The sequence below is a fragment of the Peromyscus eremicus genome, chromosome 4 (genome assembly GCF_949786415.1).
Source record: "Peromyscus eremicus chromosome 4, PerEre_H2_v1, whole genome shotgun sequence".
Classification (NCBI taxonomy): Eukaryota; Metazoa; Chordata; class Mammalia; order Rodentia; family Cricetidae; genus Peromyscus; species Peromyscus eremicus.
This window is the reverse complement of record NC_081419.1, coordinates 11,399,636-11,414,555: the sequence shown is the minus strand read 5'-3', so window position 1 is coordinate 11,414,555 and position 14,920 is coordinate 11,399,636. Positions and strand designations below refer to the sequence as shown.

General features: G+C 37.4%; 1 protein-coding gene across 9 annotated transcripts in view; it reads left to right on the top strand.

Annotated features, from left to right (window-relative positions):
* Strbp (spermatid perinuclear RNA binding protein) overlaps nt 1-14,920 on the top strand; it is a 134,851-nt gene that overhangs the window by 92,319 nt on the left and 27,612 nt on the right. For all 9 annotated transcript variants that reach the window (XR_009378712.1, XM_059260203.1, XM_059260201.1 and 6 more), the window contains 2 exons: nt 8,912-9,004; nt 9,806-10,005. Coding sequence is in view for 8 of the 9 variants with exons in the window: in XM_059260203.1 (XP_059116186.1) it covers nt 8,912-9,004; nt 9,806-10,005 (293 nt within the window). In the remaining variant the exon portion in view is untranslated. The remainder of the gene's footprint in view (nt 1-8,911; nt 9,005-9,805; nt 10,006-14,920) is intronic.

Genomic DNA, 14,920 nt, shown 5'->3' with positions numbered 1-14,920 from the left:
ATGAGTTTTATTGGGGTTACTGTGGGTGAGGGGTTACTTACAGGATCAGGAATGATTCAGAGGCAGCTGCATCACCAATGCCCACCTGCACACAGGTGACAGCTCACAAAACCTGGAGCACACTGCACAGCTTTCAGGCAGCTCAACAGGTTGGAGAGTGTCTTTCTAGGTGTTTCAGTTGGTCTAAACCTCTTCCAGGCAGCTCTTTTTGTTCAAGAATCTTCTTTGAGCTGGGCTCTTCTTACTCTGGCAGAGAGGGGCCTAGTGAATCTGGTTAGTTTCAGGGAGTTCTTGAAATGGTTTTTCCATTTTCTAGGATCGTCTGTGATTTCTTTTTTAATGTCTTAAAGTTTTTATTTTATGTGTTTTATAGTTATTCTGAGATTGTGTGTGTGTGCTATATGAATGCTGTTTTCTTTATTTCTCTCTTGGTATGTTTGGTGTTTCTATATAGGAAGGCTGCTGAGTTTTGTGTGTTAATTTTGTATCCTGCCAGTTTTCAGAATGTATTTATGAGCTGTAGAAATTTCTTGGTGGCGTCTTTAGGGTCTTTTATGTTTAAAATCATACTGTCTGCCAATACCGTTACTTTGACTTCTTCTTTTCCTATTTGTATCTTCTTGATCTTCAGTTTAACTGCTCTAGCTAAGACTATAAGCAATATATATTGAATGACAGTAGAAATAGTTGTCTTGTTCCTGATTTTAGTTTAGAATGATGTTGGCTATGAATTTGTTGTAAATTGCCTTTATTACATTGAGATTTGTCCCTTGTAACCCTAGCCTCTTCAGGACTTTTATCATGAAGGGATGTTAGATTTTGGTAAAGGCCTTTTCTGCCTCTGATGAGATAATCATGTGGTTTCTGTCCTTTAGTCTGTTTATATGGTGGATTCCGTTTATTGATTTACATATGTTGAAATATACCTACATCTCTTGGATGAAGCTGACTCAATCATGGTTGATGATCTTTTCATATATGCCTGCATTCAGCTTGCAAATATTATAGAGAACTTTTTTTTTTTTTCCGAGACAGGGTTTCTCTGTGTAGCTTTGCGCCTTTCCTAGAACTCACTTTGGAGACCAGGCTGGCCTTGAACTCACAGAGATCCGCCTGCCTCTGCCTCTTGAGTGCTGGGATTAAAGGCCACCACCGCCCGGCGAGAACTTTTACTGTATAAATACTCTGTATTTATCAGAGGTGCTGGCTTATCATTTTCTTCTTTTGTTGAGTCTTTTGTGATTTTGGAAATACTGACTTTGTGTTGTAATGTCTCCCTTTCATTTCTAATTACAATTAAAAATTATTTTATGTGTATGAGTGGGTCTCCCCCCCCCCCAAACAAGGTTTCTGGTGCCTGTCCTGGGTCTTTTTTCTGTAGACCAGGCTGGCCTTGAACTCACAGAGATCCACCTGGTTCTGTCTCCTGAGTACTGGGATTAAAGGCGTGCGCCACCACCGCCTGGCTGTGTATGAGTGCTTTGCCTGCTATATCTGTCTGCCATGTGTGTGCTTGGTGTTCATGGAGGCCAGAGGAGGGCATTGGATCCTTTGGAATTGAAATTATGGATGATTGTGAGCCACCATATGGGTGCTGGGAAACAAATCCAGGTCCTTTGCAACAGCAACTAATGCTCTTAACCCCTGAGCTGTCTCTCCAGCCCTCTTCTCTAAATTTGGATCCAATTTGGAATAGATCCTTCCTTCTGGCTAATTTGACTAAAGGTTTGTCAATTTTGTTGTTTTCAGTTTTTTTTCCCCAAAGAACCATCTCTTTACATCATTGATTCTGTGTTGTTTTTCTTTCCTATTTCATTAATTTCAGCCCTGTCTACTTTCTTTGGGTGTTTATTCTTGTTTTTGTTTTTTTAAGCATTCAAGTACCTTCCTATTAGGACTGCCTTTACTGTTTTGCATGGATTTTGGTATGTTGTTATGTTGTGTTTTTATTTTGATTCAATTCTAAGAAGTTTTACACCCCCACGGTTGTCCTGGAACTTGCTTTATAGACCAGGCTGGCCTTGAACTTGGAGATCTGACTGTCTTTATCTACCAGGTGCTGGGATTAAAGGCATGTGTCACTGCTGCCTGGCTTAAATTTCCTTTTTGATTTCTCCCTTGACCGAATTTTCATGTAGTACCTTGTTTCCATGAGTTTGTCTGCTTTATGCCATTTCTGTTGTTGTTGGAATTCAGCTTTACACTCTTGTGACCAGAAGATGGAGGATATTTAGTTTTCCTGTATTTGTTGAGACTTACATTGTGGTCATTTTTGGAAAAAGTTCCATGGGCTGCTGAGAAGAAAGTAAATTCTTTAGTGTTTGCATAGAATATTCTGTTAGGTTCATTTCACTTATGATGTCATTTAACTTTAGAGTTTCTCTGTTTGTGTCCGGATAACCTATCGGCAAGAGTGGGTTATTGGAGTTGTACACTTTCACTGTATTAGCATCAACCTGTGAGTTTCAGATTGTTTATTTTACAAAATTGTGTGCCCCTTTGTTTGTTTCGTAAATGATTAGAATTATAATGAATTGTAATGTGCTGTTGGTGAATTTTTCCTTTAATGAGTGTTAATTGCCTTTTCCTGTCCTGTCTTGTTTTGGTTTGAAATCTATTTTGCTGGGTATTAGAATAGCCTGTTTGTTTATTAGTTCAATTTGCTTGGAATATCTTTTTCTGTCCTTTTACCCTAAAGTGGTATCTGTCTTTAATGAGGAAGATGTGTTTCTTGTAGGCAACAAAAAGACTCATCCTGTTTTCTAATCCTGCTGTTAGTCTGTTTTTACTGGAAAGTTGAGACTGTTGCTATTTAGAGTTACTATTGAGCAGTGTTTATTAATTTTTTTTTTATTTTGTTGTTGTGGTTGTGTTGATTTTTTTTTTTTCAGACCTCTTATGGTTAACTGTTCTGGGGTTTTTTTGTTCCTTCCTTCTCTTGGGTATGCTTAATCTTCTCTTTAGACCAAAGTATTTCTTATAGTATCCTCTGTTGAATTGGCTTAATAGACATGAATTCCTCAAATTTGTTTTTATCATGAATATTTTTCTTTCTCTTCCAGTTATGACTGAAAGTTTTGTTGGGTATAGTAGTTTGAGCTGACAGCTGTGGTCATTCAAAAACGTATAGAATGTCAGACCAGGTCTTTCTTGCTTTCAAAGTCTATATTGAAAAATTAGGTGTTATTCTGATGAGTCTGCCTTTATATGTGACTTGGTCTTTCTTTTTGGAAGCTTTTAATATCTTTTCTTTGTTCTGTACATTTAGTATTTTTATCATTTTGTCTCTTATCCTGCCCCCATCTTGTTTGGTTTTTCTGTATGCCTCTTGTACTGTGATAGCATCCCTTCCCTTAAATTTCGGAAATTTTCTTTTACTACTATTTATTTTGGAAAGTATTTTCTGTGCCTTTGACCTGGGTTTCTTTTCCTTCTTTTCTACTTTGTATTCTAGATTTGATTGCTACTAGGGGTGAAGAAATTTCAACTACTGTTCAGAGATTGGGAGTACATGTTGCCAATTCAGTTTGTGGAGTGAGGGCATTCTGAAATTTCTAAGTGCATTGTTTTGAGATGCATGTGTACACATACTATGTTCAGGTTAAGGAATTAGGCTGCCAAGTACACTATTAAAATATGCATGTGTGTGAATCTGTATACATAACCCAAACCAAATTGGGGTCCTAGGTACTGAAAACTCCTGTGTGTGCCTACTTCACTGTAATAAGGCATGTTGTAATTAGTCTCCACCCTTGTGACTGAGCAAACAGAGAATAGAGGTACTGTTTGTCCTTGTTATATGTTAAATACTTAAAATTGCCTATATGTAGATTATGCTGAAAATATTTGTTATTGAATAGATGCATGTATGAGTTTATAATGGGAACAATAAGGGGTACTAGCTTTGAGTGCTTCTGAGGATAAAATTGTTACACATAAGAACTAAGGATGGTACCAGACCTCAGAAGTGATCTCATTACCAGACCACAAAGGTTATAATGACTTGCTTTTTATAAATGTAAGCCCATGTTTTCCCTTATTAGCCCCAGGTATTTGAGTTCTTTTCCAATGGCAGGGCTGATAAAATGAAGCCACAGAATTCTATCCATGTAGCTGGCATACTTAAATCCGTGTATTTAACCAGCTTATACTTTCTAGTTAGGGAACTGCTTTTAATGTAGGATAATGAGTGGGAAAAGGATTGAATAAACATAGTTCCTATTTTAAAGCTTCTATTTCTTAAAAATTTCACTCTAGAAGACTAACATACTTATAGTTGTATGCAAACAAAACAGCAACGCTAGGTAGACATTGCTTCTTGTTGGAGAACATCAAGTTTGAGCTGACTGGAAAATATTGACTCAAGCAATTGCTGAACTGTTTATGCCAAGGGACAATAAATCTTGATAGTGAGAAAATACAGAATTTCACTGTTATTACATATTTTTTCCTAGAATTATCTAGAAATTTTGTGGCATGAATGAATATCTTGAGCATAGCTTTTCTTAGGAAAAGTCCCATGAACTAATTTTTAAGTTGAAGACAGAATTCATTAATGTACTTTGGCGGGCTGATGACCTTTCCTCTTTTTCTCCTTTGAACCTTGGGCAGCAAAGCACTTTTATTAGTATCATTTTCTTTAGGTTTCTTTCCATTATGTTCTTTCTACCTCTCATGTTAAAATACTCTATAAAATAGAAGACAAGTAGAAAATACCTTTGACCTGCACCAACTGCAATTAAGGACACATAAAATGTATATGCAAATAGGCAATACTACACAGTGTTCTGATTAAGTAGGAAGTTGATAGTGGGTAAAAAGCCTTGTGGAAAACTGTAAATAAAATCTTGCAAAAGGCCGGGCGGTAGTGGCGCACGCCTTTAATCCCAGCACTCGGGAGGCAGAGCCAGGCGGATCTCTGTGAGTTCGAGGCCAGCCTGGTCTCCAAAGAGAGTTCCAGGAAAGGCGCAAAGCTACACAGAGAAACCCTGTCTCGAAAAACCAAAAAAAAAAAAAAAAAAAAAACTTGCAAAAGACTTATAATTCGATGATCAGATTTATAAAAGCATAAGATCTTAATATATTGACAATTTATAGAAGCAATTTAGAAATACTTGAAAAGGTAGATCAGTTCTTCTAAACCAACTATTGTTGGTTGTTTTTTCTACTCTTTTGTGGGGGCCTGCCACCCAGCTCCTAAATAAATCACACACGGAGGCTTATTCTTAATTATAAATGCCCGGCTTTAACTTGGCTTATTTCTAGTCAGCTTTCCTTAACTTAAATTATCCTATCTATCTTTTGCCTCTGGGCTTTTTCCTTTTCTTACTTCCTTAATCTTTTTTTTCACTCTTACTCTGTGGCTGGCCCCTAGCATCCTCCTCTCCTTGTTCTCTTGCTCTTTCTTCTTTTTCTTCCCGATTTCTTCTATTTATTCTCGGCCTGCCAGCCCCGCCTATCCTTTCTCCTGCCTCACTATGGGCTGTTCAGCTCTTTATTATACCATCAGGTATTTTAGATAGGCAAAGTAACACAGCTTCACAGAGTTAAACAAATTCAACATAAAAGAATGCAACACATCTTTGCATCATTAAACAAATGTTCCACAGCATAAACAAATTAATACATCCTAAAATAATATTCTACAACATTTCCCCCTTTTTGTCTGAATATAAAAGTTTTAACTTTAACATAGTAAAACTGTACACAACAAAAACAGTTGTCAGGAAAGAATCAAATTTACAATATTCTGTCCATTAGTAGTTAGCATATTCAGAGAAAATAATGCACTATCTATTCTATCTTAGTGAATCCAAAGTTTTACACCTAACTTAACTTTCTATCAAAACTAAGGAAAACTGCAACTATAACTATCTAGTCTTCAACTCCATCAAAGACCTAGAAAGATGTAATATTATCTAACAACAGAGACGGTTGGCTGCCTGGACAGTCATTCAAAGTTCCTCTGCAATGTTGGGCCATCCATCTTCAGCCTACAGGCCTAGAGCATCTGACAAATTTTTCAGTGAAGCAGGAAATTTAAAGGACTGTCCTGCCTTGTATTGGCAAAGTTCGTCAGTTGATTTCCTCTGTGTCCTGCATGTCCAGTCTGCACAGCACATTGTCAGCAGTTAAAGGCAAGAGCAGTTTCTTTGCCCAGTGGTTAACCTTGCCACAGTGAAAGCAAACTCCATAAGGAGTTTCTTCAATGCCCATCGTCTTCTCTGAAGTAAATTGGTGCTTCCAGGAGCAGATGTGTCTCATTGTCATGAAGAAAGCCTTAGGCTGACAAAACATTTTAAATACCATATTGTGTAGGTCTTTGAAGTGTTTGAAAACCATTTATCTGTCTAAAAAATATATCTGTATGATCTTGAAAGCATACCTAACATATCTAAAAATTTTATTGTTATAGATGACTTAACTACTGACCTGTGTTTCTTGATTATCCTAAATAGTTCATAATAATAGCTTTCAAAAACTAGAATTTTTTACCTTACATTTTTAAAGGAACTGCATAGGTGCAATACCTTAAACAAGAGTGGAAACATATATACAGTAACAAAAATAACTTTGTATCAATATACTATATTCCCCTAAACGATAACCAACATCCATAACCCACCAAATAATCAACTGCCTCCCATAACCCCACTCTTGGGAATGTGGACATTGTGTTCTCCAAACTGCTTCCTGCTGTCTGTGGACAAAACATCTCTAGGGTCCCAGAGAGAAGATTTGAGATAATGGCCAAGTCCTGGGAAGACCAGCAGTAACCTTTGTTGATAGATATCACCTGTGAAGATTCAGGAGGTGTCCCCTGAACAAACCTGATCTATATTAACCCGGAATGAATCCACAGCGTCTTGTTTCCCATGGAAACAAAAGCAAAACCTCTTCTCCAAAGCATTTTTGACTTCCATTTTAAAGTTAAGGCATTCCTAAAATATCCAGGCTGGTGTATGTCATCAGTCCCTCTTTCAATCCCATGTCTCTCAGCAGCTGTTGTTTGCTTGTCAGCAATCAAAACATTCAAAATCAACACAATACTGTACAGGATTCAGACTCCCTGTGTATTTCCCATCTCTATGTGGCTTACTCTTTTTTTTATTATTTATTTACTTCTCTTTTTAAAGACTTTTTTATTTTTAAATTCTTTCTTTCAATGACTGTTCATACCCTTTTTCTTTTCTTTTTTAAGCCTTTGCCATTTTTAAACACATGGTAACCTTTTTAAAGTTTTTTTTTCCATCTGAACCTGCTTTCCTGCATATCTTTTAGCCTTTTTTGACCACACTCGCAAATTTTAGACTGCTAAGCTACACCTTTAGGCTGCTAAGTGTGGCTCTCTTGGCTTGCTCTGCCTGCTTCTAGGTTTGTGAGAGCCAAGCCTAAAGCTTGTGGCCTGGTTGGAGGTTTGTGACTGAAAACTGCATTCAATCTTCCTAGCCTAAGGAAGCAGGTACTTGTGTTGCCATAAGTGGTTTTTACTTAGCTTGATGTTTCTAGTTTCTATTTAGTGCTGCTGGCTGAACATCAGTGCCTCGTGCCTCTTTTCTTCTCTTTTCTTCTCTTCTCTTTTCTTTTTTCAGCTTTCTCAGGCCCTAGGGATATTCGAGCCTCACGTTGGTATGCCAAATGTTGTTGGTTGTTTTTGCTCTTTATTACACCATCAGGTGTTTTAGGCAAGCACAATAACACAGCTTCACAGAATTAAACAAATGCAGCAAAAAGAATGAAACACATCTTTGCATCATTAAGCAAATGTTCCACAGAATAAACAATTATAACACGTTCTAAAATAATATTCTACAACAACTAGCTACTTTTAATCATCTGACACGTAGATGATAGACTTTTTGTTCAGTTTTATAACAGATGTGAATATATGCCATTCTTGTTTGGTCTGTGCAATAAAGTACCTTAGACTGGAAAACTTATAATTACAGTTATGCAAGCTGGAAGTTTAGGCCAGTGCTCCAAGAGACCTGATGTTGGGTTGTCTGGTAATGGTCCTTTTCTTTTTTCTTTTTGGTATTTTGAGACAGGGTCTACATAGCCCCGGTTGTCCTGGAATTTACTATGTAGACCAGGCTGGCCTCAGACTTAGAGAGATCTGCCTGCCTCTGTCTCCTGAGTGCTGGGATCAAAGGTATGTGCTATCACCGCCCAACACTTAGTAATAGTCTATTTCTTTTCATTTTCTTCCTCTTCTCCTCCTCTTCCTTTTTCCTTTTTTTTTAAAGACAAGGTTTTCCTGTATAACCCTGGCTGTCCTGGAACTTGCTCTGTAGACCAGGCTGGCCTTGAACTCAGATGTGCCTGCCTCTGATTCTTAACAGATGGCACCTGCTATATGTCTTATTATGGAAGAGGCACTCTCTTTCAGGCATATTTTACAACCCTAATGTTCATTAGGGTTGTGCCTCACACACAACCTCCCTCAACATCTTTGCATAGGGGATTAAGATTGAGCATGTGAATTTTTTTTTCTTTCTTTCTTTCTTTTTTTTTTCTAAAGACAGGGTTTCTCTGTGTAGCTTTGCACCTTTCCTGGAACTCACTTTGGAGACCAGGCTGGCCTCGAACTCACAGAGATCCGCCTGGCTCTGCCTCCCGAGTGCTGGGATTAAAGGCGTGCGCCACCACTGCCCGGCGAGCATGTGAATTTTAGGAGGATAGAAGCATCCAGACCATAGCATAGACATATACATATCTGAATAAATGTAGAATAAGTATTTATAAAAATGATAATAAATGGTTTCAAAAGATCATTTCACATTCTAGATTATAACTATGGCATTTTAATTGATCGGTGAAAAACTCGTGTGATCTTTTTGAGATTTTTCTACTCAAACATTCAAAGGATCCTTGTTTTAACTGACAGTGAAGATCTCAAAATTGTTTGTAGGTGCTGGATCTTCAGCTCTAAAGAGGCCATTTGAAGATGGATTAGGGGATGATAAAGATCCCAATAAGAAGATGAAACGAAACTTAAGGAAAAGTATGTAAATCATTATTCTAATTGTGGGAACTAGAGAAGGTTTATAGCTTCAGAAAATAAGAAATGAAGAGTTTCATTGACTTGAATTAGAATTTTAAGAATAGACCTTAGTTGACAAAATTGGTAATTGAACTTTGAGTTTCATTGCTTAGGACATCAATGGGCTGGAGAGATGGCTCAGAGGTTAAGAGCACCGACTGCTTTTCCAGAGGTCCTGAGTTCAATTCCCAGCACCCACATGGTGGCTCACAACCATCTGTAATGAGATCTGGTACCCTCTTTCGTATACATAATAAATAAATAAATCTTAAAAAAAAATTAAAAAAAAAGACATCAATGCTGACAAATAGAAATTAATGGGACATTATTTTTAGCATCCTATTAGTATAAGAAATTCAAAGACTACTCATGGAGAGAATTTGTATTTTAAAATTCTCATTTTTGTAAACACATGAGAAATTTAAAAACATTCTTTATATTTATTTTATTAGACATAATGAATGAATGTTTTGCCTGCATTTATGTATTTGCACCATGTGCATTCCTGGTGCCTGCAGAAGTCAGAAGAGGACATCAGGTACCCTAGAAATGGAGTTAACAGGTGGCGGTGAACCACCATGTGTGTGGATGCTGGGAACTGAACCCAGGTCTTCTGCAAGAGCAAGTGTTCTTAGCTGCTGCTCTGTCTTTCTAGACCATCACATGGGGAATTTATAGTGGCTAATGGGAGCTACAGATATATTGTTTGAAGCCAAATGGTTTTCTAGTTAATTTCTAATCTATTTTCTCTTTCTTTCATAGTTCTGGACAGTAAAGCAATAGACCTTATGAATGCACTAATGAGATTAAACCAGATCAGGCCTGGGCTTCAATATAAGCTTTTGTCACAGTCTGGCCCAGTCCATGCCCCAGTCTTCACAATGTCTGTAGATGTGGATGGCACAACATATGAAGCCTCAGGACCATCCAAGAAAACAGCAAAACTTCATGTAGCAGTGAAGGTACAGTATTCTTTTACTTGCCAGTGCTTCCTTTGTTTTGTTCAGATAAAGTGCTTACCTATATCTGTAAGGCTTTAAGGACAGTGACATAGAAACTTCTTTCACCTATGGATCACATTTGTTATTGTTGTGACATGTGTTGATTGTATGCAATTTAGAAAATACAGAAATTGTATGCCACATTTTTGAGGCAAAGATAATATTTATATATAGTGCATTGTTCATAGTGATGCTTTGTTCTTGAGATATTTTTATAGAGAATAATAATGAAGATTTTTGAGTAATCATATAGATAATCCCCAAATAATGAATCTTTGATTTATTGTAGACTAATGCCAAAATGTCACAGATCATGCATGTACAATGAAGACTGATTTTTATTCTGTCATTTAAGAGTATATGGTATAAAATAGAATTAGTCTGTTTTCATGGATATTACATTTGCTAAAATATTGTTAAAGTAGAGCAAGCAGTATGCTAGATGCTAAGGAAAGAGTTTATGGAGTTTAGTGGAGTTTATGGAGTTTAGTGTGGATAGGATGGAGATACAGATAATGCATATATGCAAAGTGTATAGTGTGCTAGTGATTAGAACTATACAGAAAAATAGTAACAAAGTGATAAAAAAAATAACAGACAGTCCATTCTGCTTTGTTTATAAATTTAAAATGAGACTATAAATTGAACCCAAGACTTAAGACTGAAAAAAGAGTTTAATAACTGCTTTAGTTGTTTTCTATTGCTGTGATAAAGACCATAATCAAAATCAGTGTGGGCAGGAAAAGGTTTATTTCAGCTTACATCTTACATACATCATGTAGGGAATTCAGGGCAGGAACCTGGAAAGAAGAATTGAAGCATAAGTAAGCCATGGAGGAATTCTGCTTAACTGGTTTGCTCCCAGTGACTTTCTCTGTCTGCTTTCTTATTGCCTCCCATAGTGGGCTAGGCCCTCCCACATCAATCAGTTAAAAAAAAAATACTCCACAAACTTGCAGACAGGCCAATCTTATGGGGGCATTTTCTTTTTCTTTTTGTTTTTTTTTCCCCTGGTGCTGAGGAACGAACCCAGGGCCTTGCACTCTACCACTGAGCTAAATCCCCAACCTCAAGGCGGGGTGGGGGGGTGGGGTGGAGTGGTGGTGGTGGTGGTGGGTTTCTTAATTGAGAGGTTCTCTTTTCCCAGATGACCCAAGTTTGTGTCAAGATGACAACCAAACCAAAACAAACCATTGCAAATGAGCTGTGCTGAGTACCCTGAGAATGAACTGCAAATTTAAAGCTAAATTCTGTAGTGAGTAAACTGTTTATGGCATAAGAACAGTCAGTTGGTTTTTGAGAGTCACAGTTGTGTCTGTTAAGGGTCAGGTGGGCATTTCTTCTTGGGTAGATCTCTGCAACATAGGATACCAGTAATCCTTAATGGATTGTCTCCTTTTACTGTATGCTAATAGCCTCATAGCAATTTGTAGTTCATTTTTTTAACACAGTGAATTAGATACTATTTTCATTTGATGCAGTGATAACAATATTATACCACGATGGGTTATTTTAACCTAACTTTTGGTAAACATGGTGGACTTGTAGACTTAGAGTTTCTCAGTTTGCTTTCTTACATTCCAAGGGTATATAAGCACACATCTGAAGCATCAGTTATAATTCCAATGGCATTGGGTCAGAGGAGTGAGTTAACATCCTTTTTATAATTTGTGTTTCAGAAGATGACTTTCATGCTTTTTCTCTTTCTCTCCTTTTTCTTTTTTTTGTCTTTAATTGCAGTTTGGGTAGAATGTGCAGTTGAGTAGTAAATCTGAACTATGTGAAGAGTTGAGATTTGACTGTTTTGAATGGCCACTCAATTAGATTGCTGATCCACTCAGAGGAGATGAAATATCAGAGTAAATCAGCTTTGAAGCTTTGGATACCCCTCTGTGGATAATTTGTTTGTTTGGCTTATGATTATTATGCAGCAGTGTGATATGGAGACGTAGTCAGAAGTAGCCTGTGGTTCATTTTGGGTCTCCCCATTCTTATACTAGTTTGTGTACTGGATAGCTATATTCTAGAGTTTGCTTTCTGTGTTGAGGCAGAGTTCTTCCTAAGATTTTCAAGTTTTAATGTTTAATTGTGTGTGTGTGTGTGTGTGTGTGTGTGTGTTGGGGAGGGTGTACATGTGTGATGGCATGAATGACTCTCAGAGGACAACTTTTGGGAGTCTGTTCTCTATTTTTAACTTAAGAGATCCACAGATGAAACTCAGGTCATCAGATGAGGCAACAAGTACCTGTATCCTCTATCTTGCCAATACAAGCTTTTCGGGTAGTTTTTATTGTATACCTGGCTTTGCAAAAGTTGGCTTTCCTTTTCTTTTCTTTTTTTTTTTGGTCATATATGTTTGTTGTAGTTTAGAGAATGAATGAAACATCCTTAATTCCAACAGTTAGAAATAACAGCAACAGGTTTTACGTTAAGTGCAGAAGGTGTTTATTTTTTCCCAAGCTTTATTTTTACTTAAACTTGCAATTCCAAAATTCAAGGAAGTTTAGCTGTTTGATGTAATCATGGAATTTGTACTAATTGGGTGGCAAGACCCAAGCTGAATTGATGCAGGGCATTTTTAAATCTTTATTATTCCATTTAATGTTTCTGTATATGAATATCGGCTAGTACCTGAGAATTCACTTGGGATTTGGCAAATAATTTGGTTTTATATTAGGTTTTGGAAATAGAAACTTAAGAATTCTCAAAAAAAAAAAAAATGCTCTAAGAGCAGTGGACCTCCATGTTGTGTATAAATATGTACATAAAGTAGTTCCCTGTTGCTTTGCTCATCTAAACATAGTTATTTTTCTATTGAGGGTTGTTCTAATATTAACTGATGGCTGAAAAATTTATTTTTATCAAGCTATCATAAAGTACTTGTTTTGAATGTCTTAGTTTATTACTTTTCATATTTTTGACCTTGTCTGATTATCCTCTAAGATACATTCTAGAGATGGAATTACTGGGCCAAAGTTAATGAATAATTCATTAAAAAATGTATTGGGAATCCTATTATATATCAGAATACATTGCCAGATTGCAGTCCCTGAAGGTCGTACACATATTTACAGATGAGTCAGAGGCAGTGCTGCCCTTCTGAAGGTAGATCCTTGGACAGGACCTTCAGAAAGATCACTCCAAGTCAAAGTACAACAAATCGACTAGAAATTTGTCACTGCCACGATAGTCGGCTTAGCTACCCAGCTGTACTTCCCTCTCCTTCTGCAGCTCTTTTTTTCTGAGAGCCCCTGATAGAGGGTACATTTCACATATTCCTGTCATGAAAGTAATTGTGCTTTAGTGTGGAGAAAAGACAACATGGGGGACAAGGAGTGAAGACTTTTTTTTTTTTTAAATGACAGGTCTTCTCTGTGTAGCCCTGGCTGGCCCTGGAACTCACTCTATAGACCAGGCTAGCCTGGAACTCAGAGATCTGCCTGATTCTTCCTCTAAATGGCCCTGAGTAAAGGCGATGAATGAAAACCTTTTAGAGAAGTGTTTAGATCCATTAGGTGTTCTGAGAACCTGAGACCAGATCTCCATCCTACAGAAGCTATGAATCTTAGTTTCTTTTGAGCACAGAACCATGGAGTATTTGCTTTTTACTTCCAGTGCCTAGTCTTTGAGGGTAGCTCATCTTTCTTAGTCTTAACCTGTATCAGACTCAACTGTCTTCCAGGAAAAATGGGCCACAGTTACATACATAACTTGCTTTCAAGTTACCTTGTTTCAGTGAATTATCTTGAGAATTTTAAGCTCAGTTGATGTGTTTAATATGTTTGACTATGTTTTCTAGATACTTAAGCTGATTTTCTTTGATGTACTGGTTTTGCTTATTTTTGTCTTAACATTAATTTGAAACAAAGTTTGGTTCTGCTGAAGAAAGTAGACCAGGACATTTATTAAGTAGGTGAAAATGGATTTTACACAGGAAATATTGCAATGGGTAGTAGTGAGGAAAACATCTTAGTATGTAACTGGACTGAATTCTCACTCCATAGTTTATTGCCAAGGATCAGAGAATGATGAATGGGTGGGAAATTACTGAAAAGAAACATCAGGGGTAAAGCATGATTTCTGACTAAACAGAACCAGCAGAATTTGTTTTCTATAAAAAAAAAAAAATTGTGTGTGTGTGTGTGTGTGTGTGTGTGTGTGTGTGTGATTGTAAAATGTGTACACGTGTATGTGGGCATCCAACATAGAAGAGTGCGTTGGATGCCCTTCTTTATCACTTTCTGCTTTATTCCTTTGAGGCAGAGTCTATTCCTGAACCTGGGGTTTGCATATTCTGGACTATGCTTGAAGCCAGCAAGTCCCACCCATCCTCTTGTCTCTGTCCCACATGGAACTGAGATTACGGGTATGTACAGGATGCCCTGCTTTTGCATGGGTGCTGTGATCCAAACCCAGGTTCTCATGATTGTGCAGCAACAGTTTTCACTATTGAACCATCTTTCTAGCCCCTGACTAGCAGGATGCATTCTGAAGGCAGGCCAAGGCAATTGGACATCATACATGAGATTGTGTGATATGATAGGATTTGGTCAGATACTGTGAATGATAAGATAGGAACAGAACCAATGTAACCTAGCAGGATTCTTGCTGCAATTGGCCTACTGAGAATAAGGAACCTAATTTAAAAAGTGGTCCTGCTGGGGTATGATGGTGTATGCCTTTAATCCCAGCACTTGAGATGCAGAGGCAGGTGGATCTCTGTGAGTTCAAGGCCACCCTGGTCTACAGAGTGAGTTCCAGGACAGCCAGGGATACATACAAACACTATCTCAAAATTTAAAAAAAAAAAAAAAAAAAAGGTAGAGAGATTTGTAGCTAGACTTTGATCCAGAAGAATCTTAGCAATTGTAGAGAT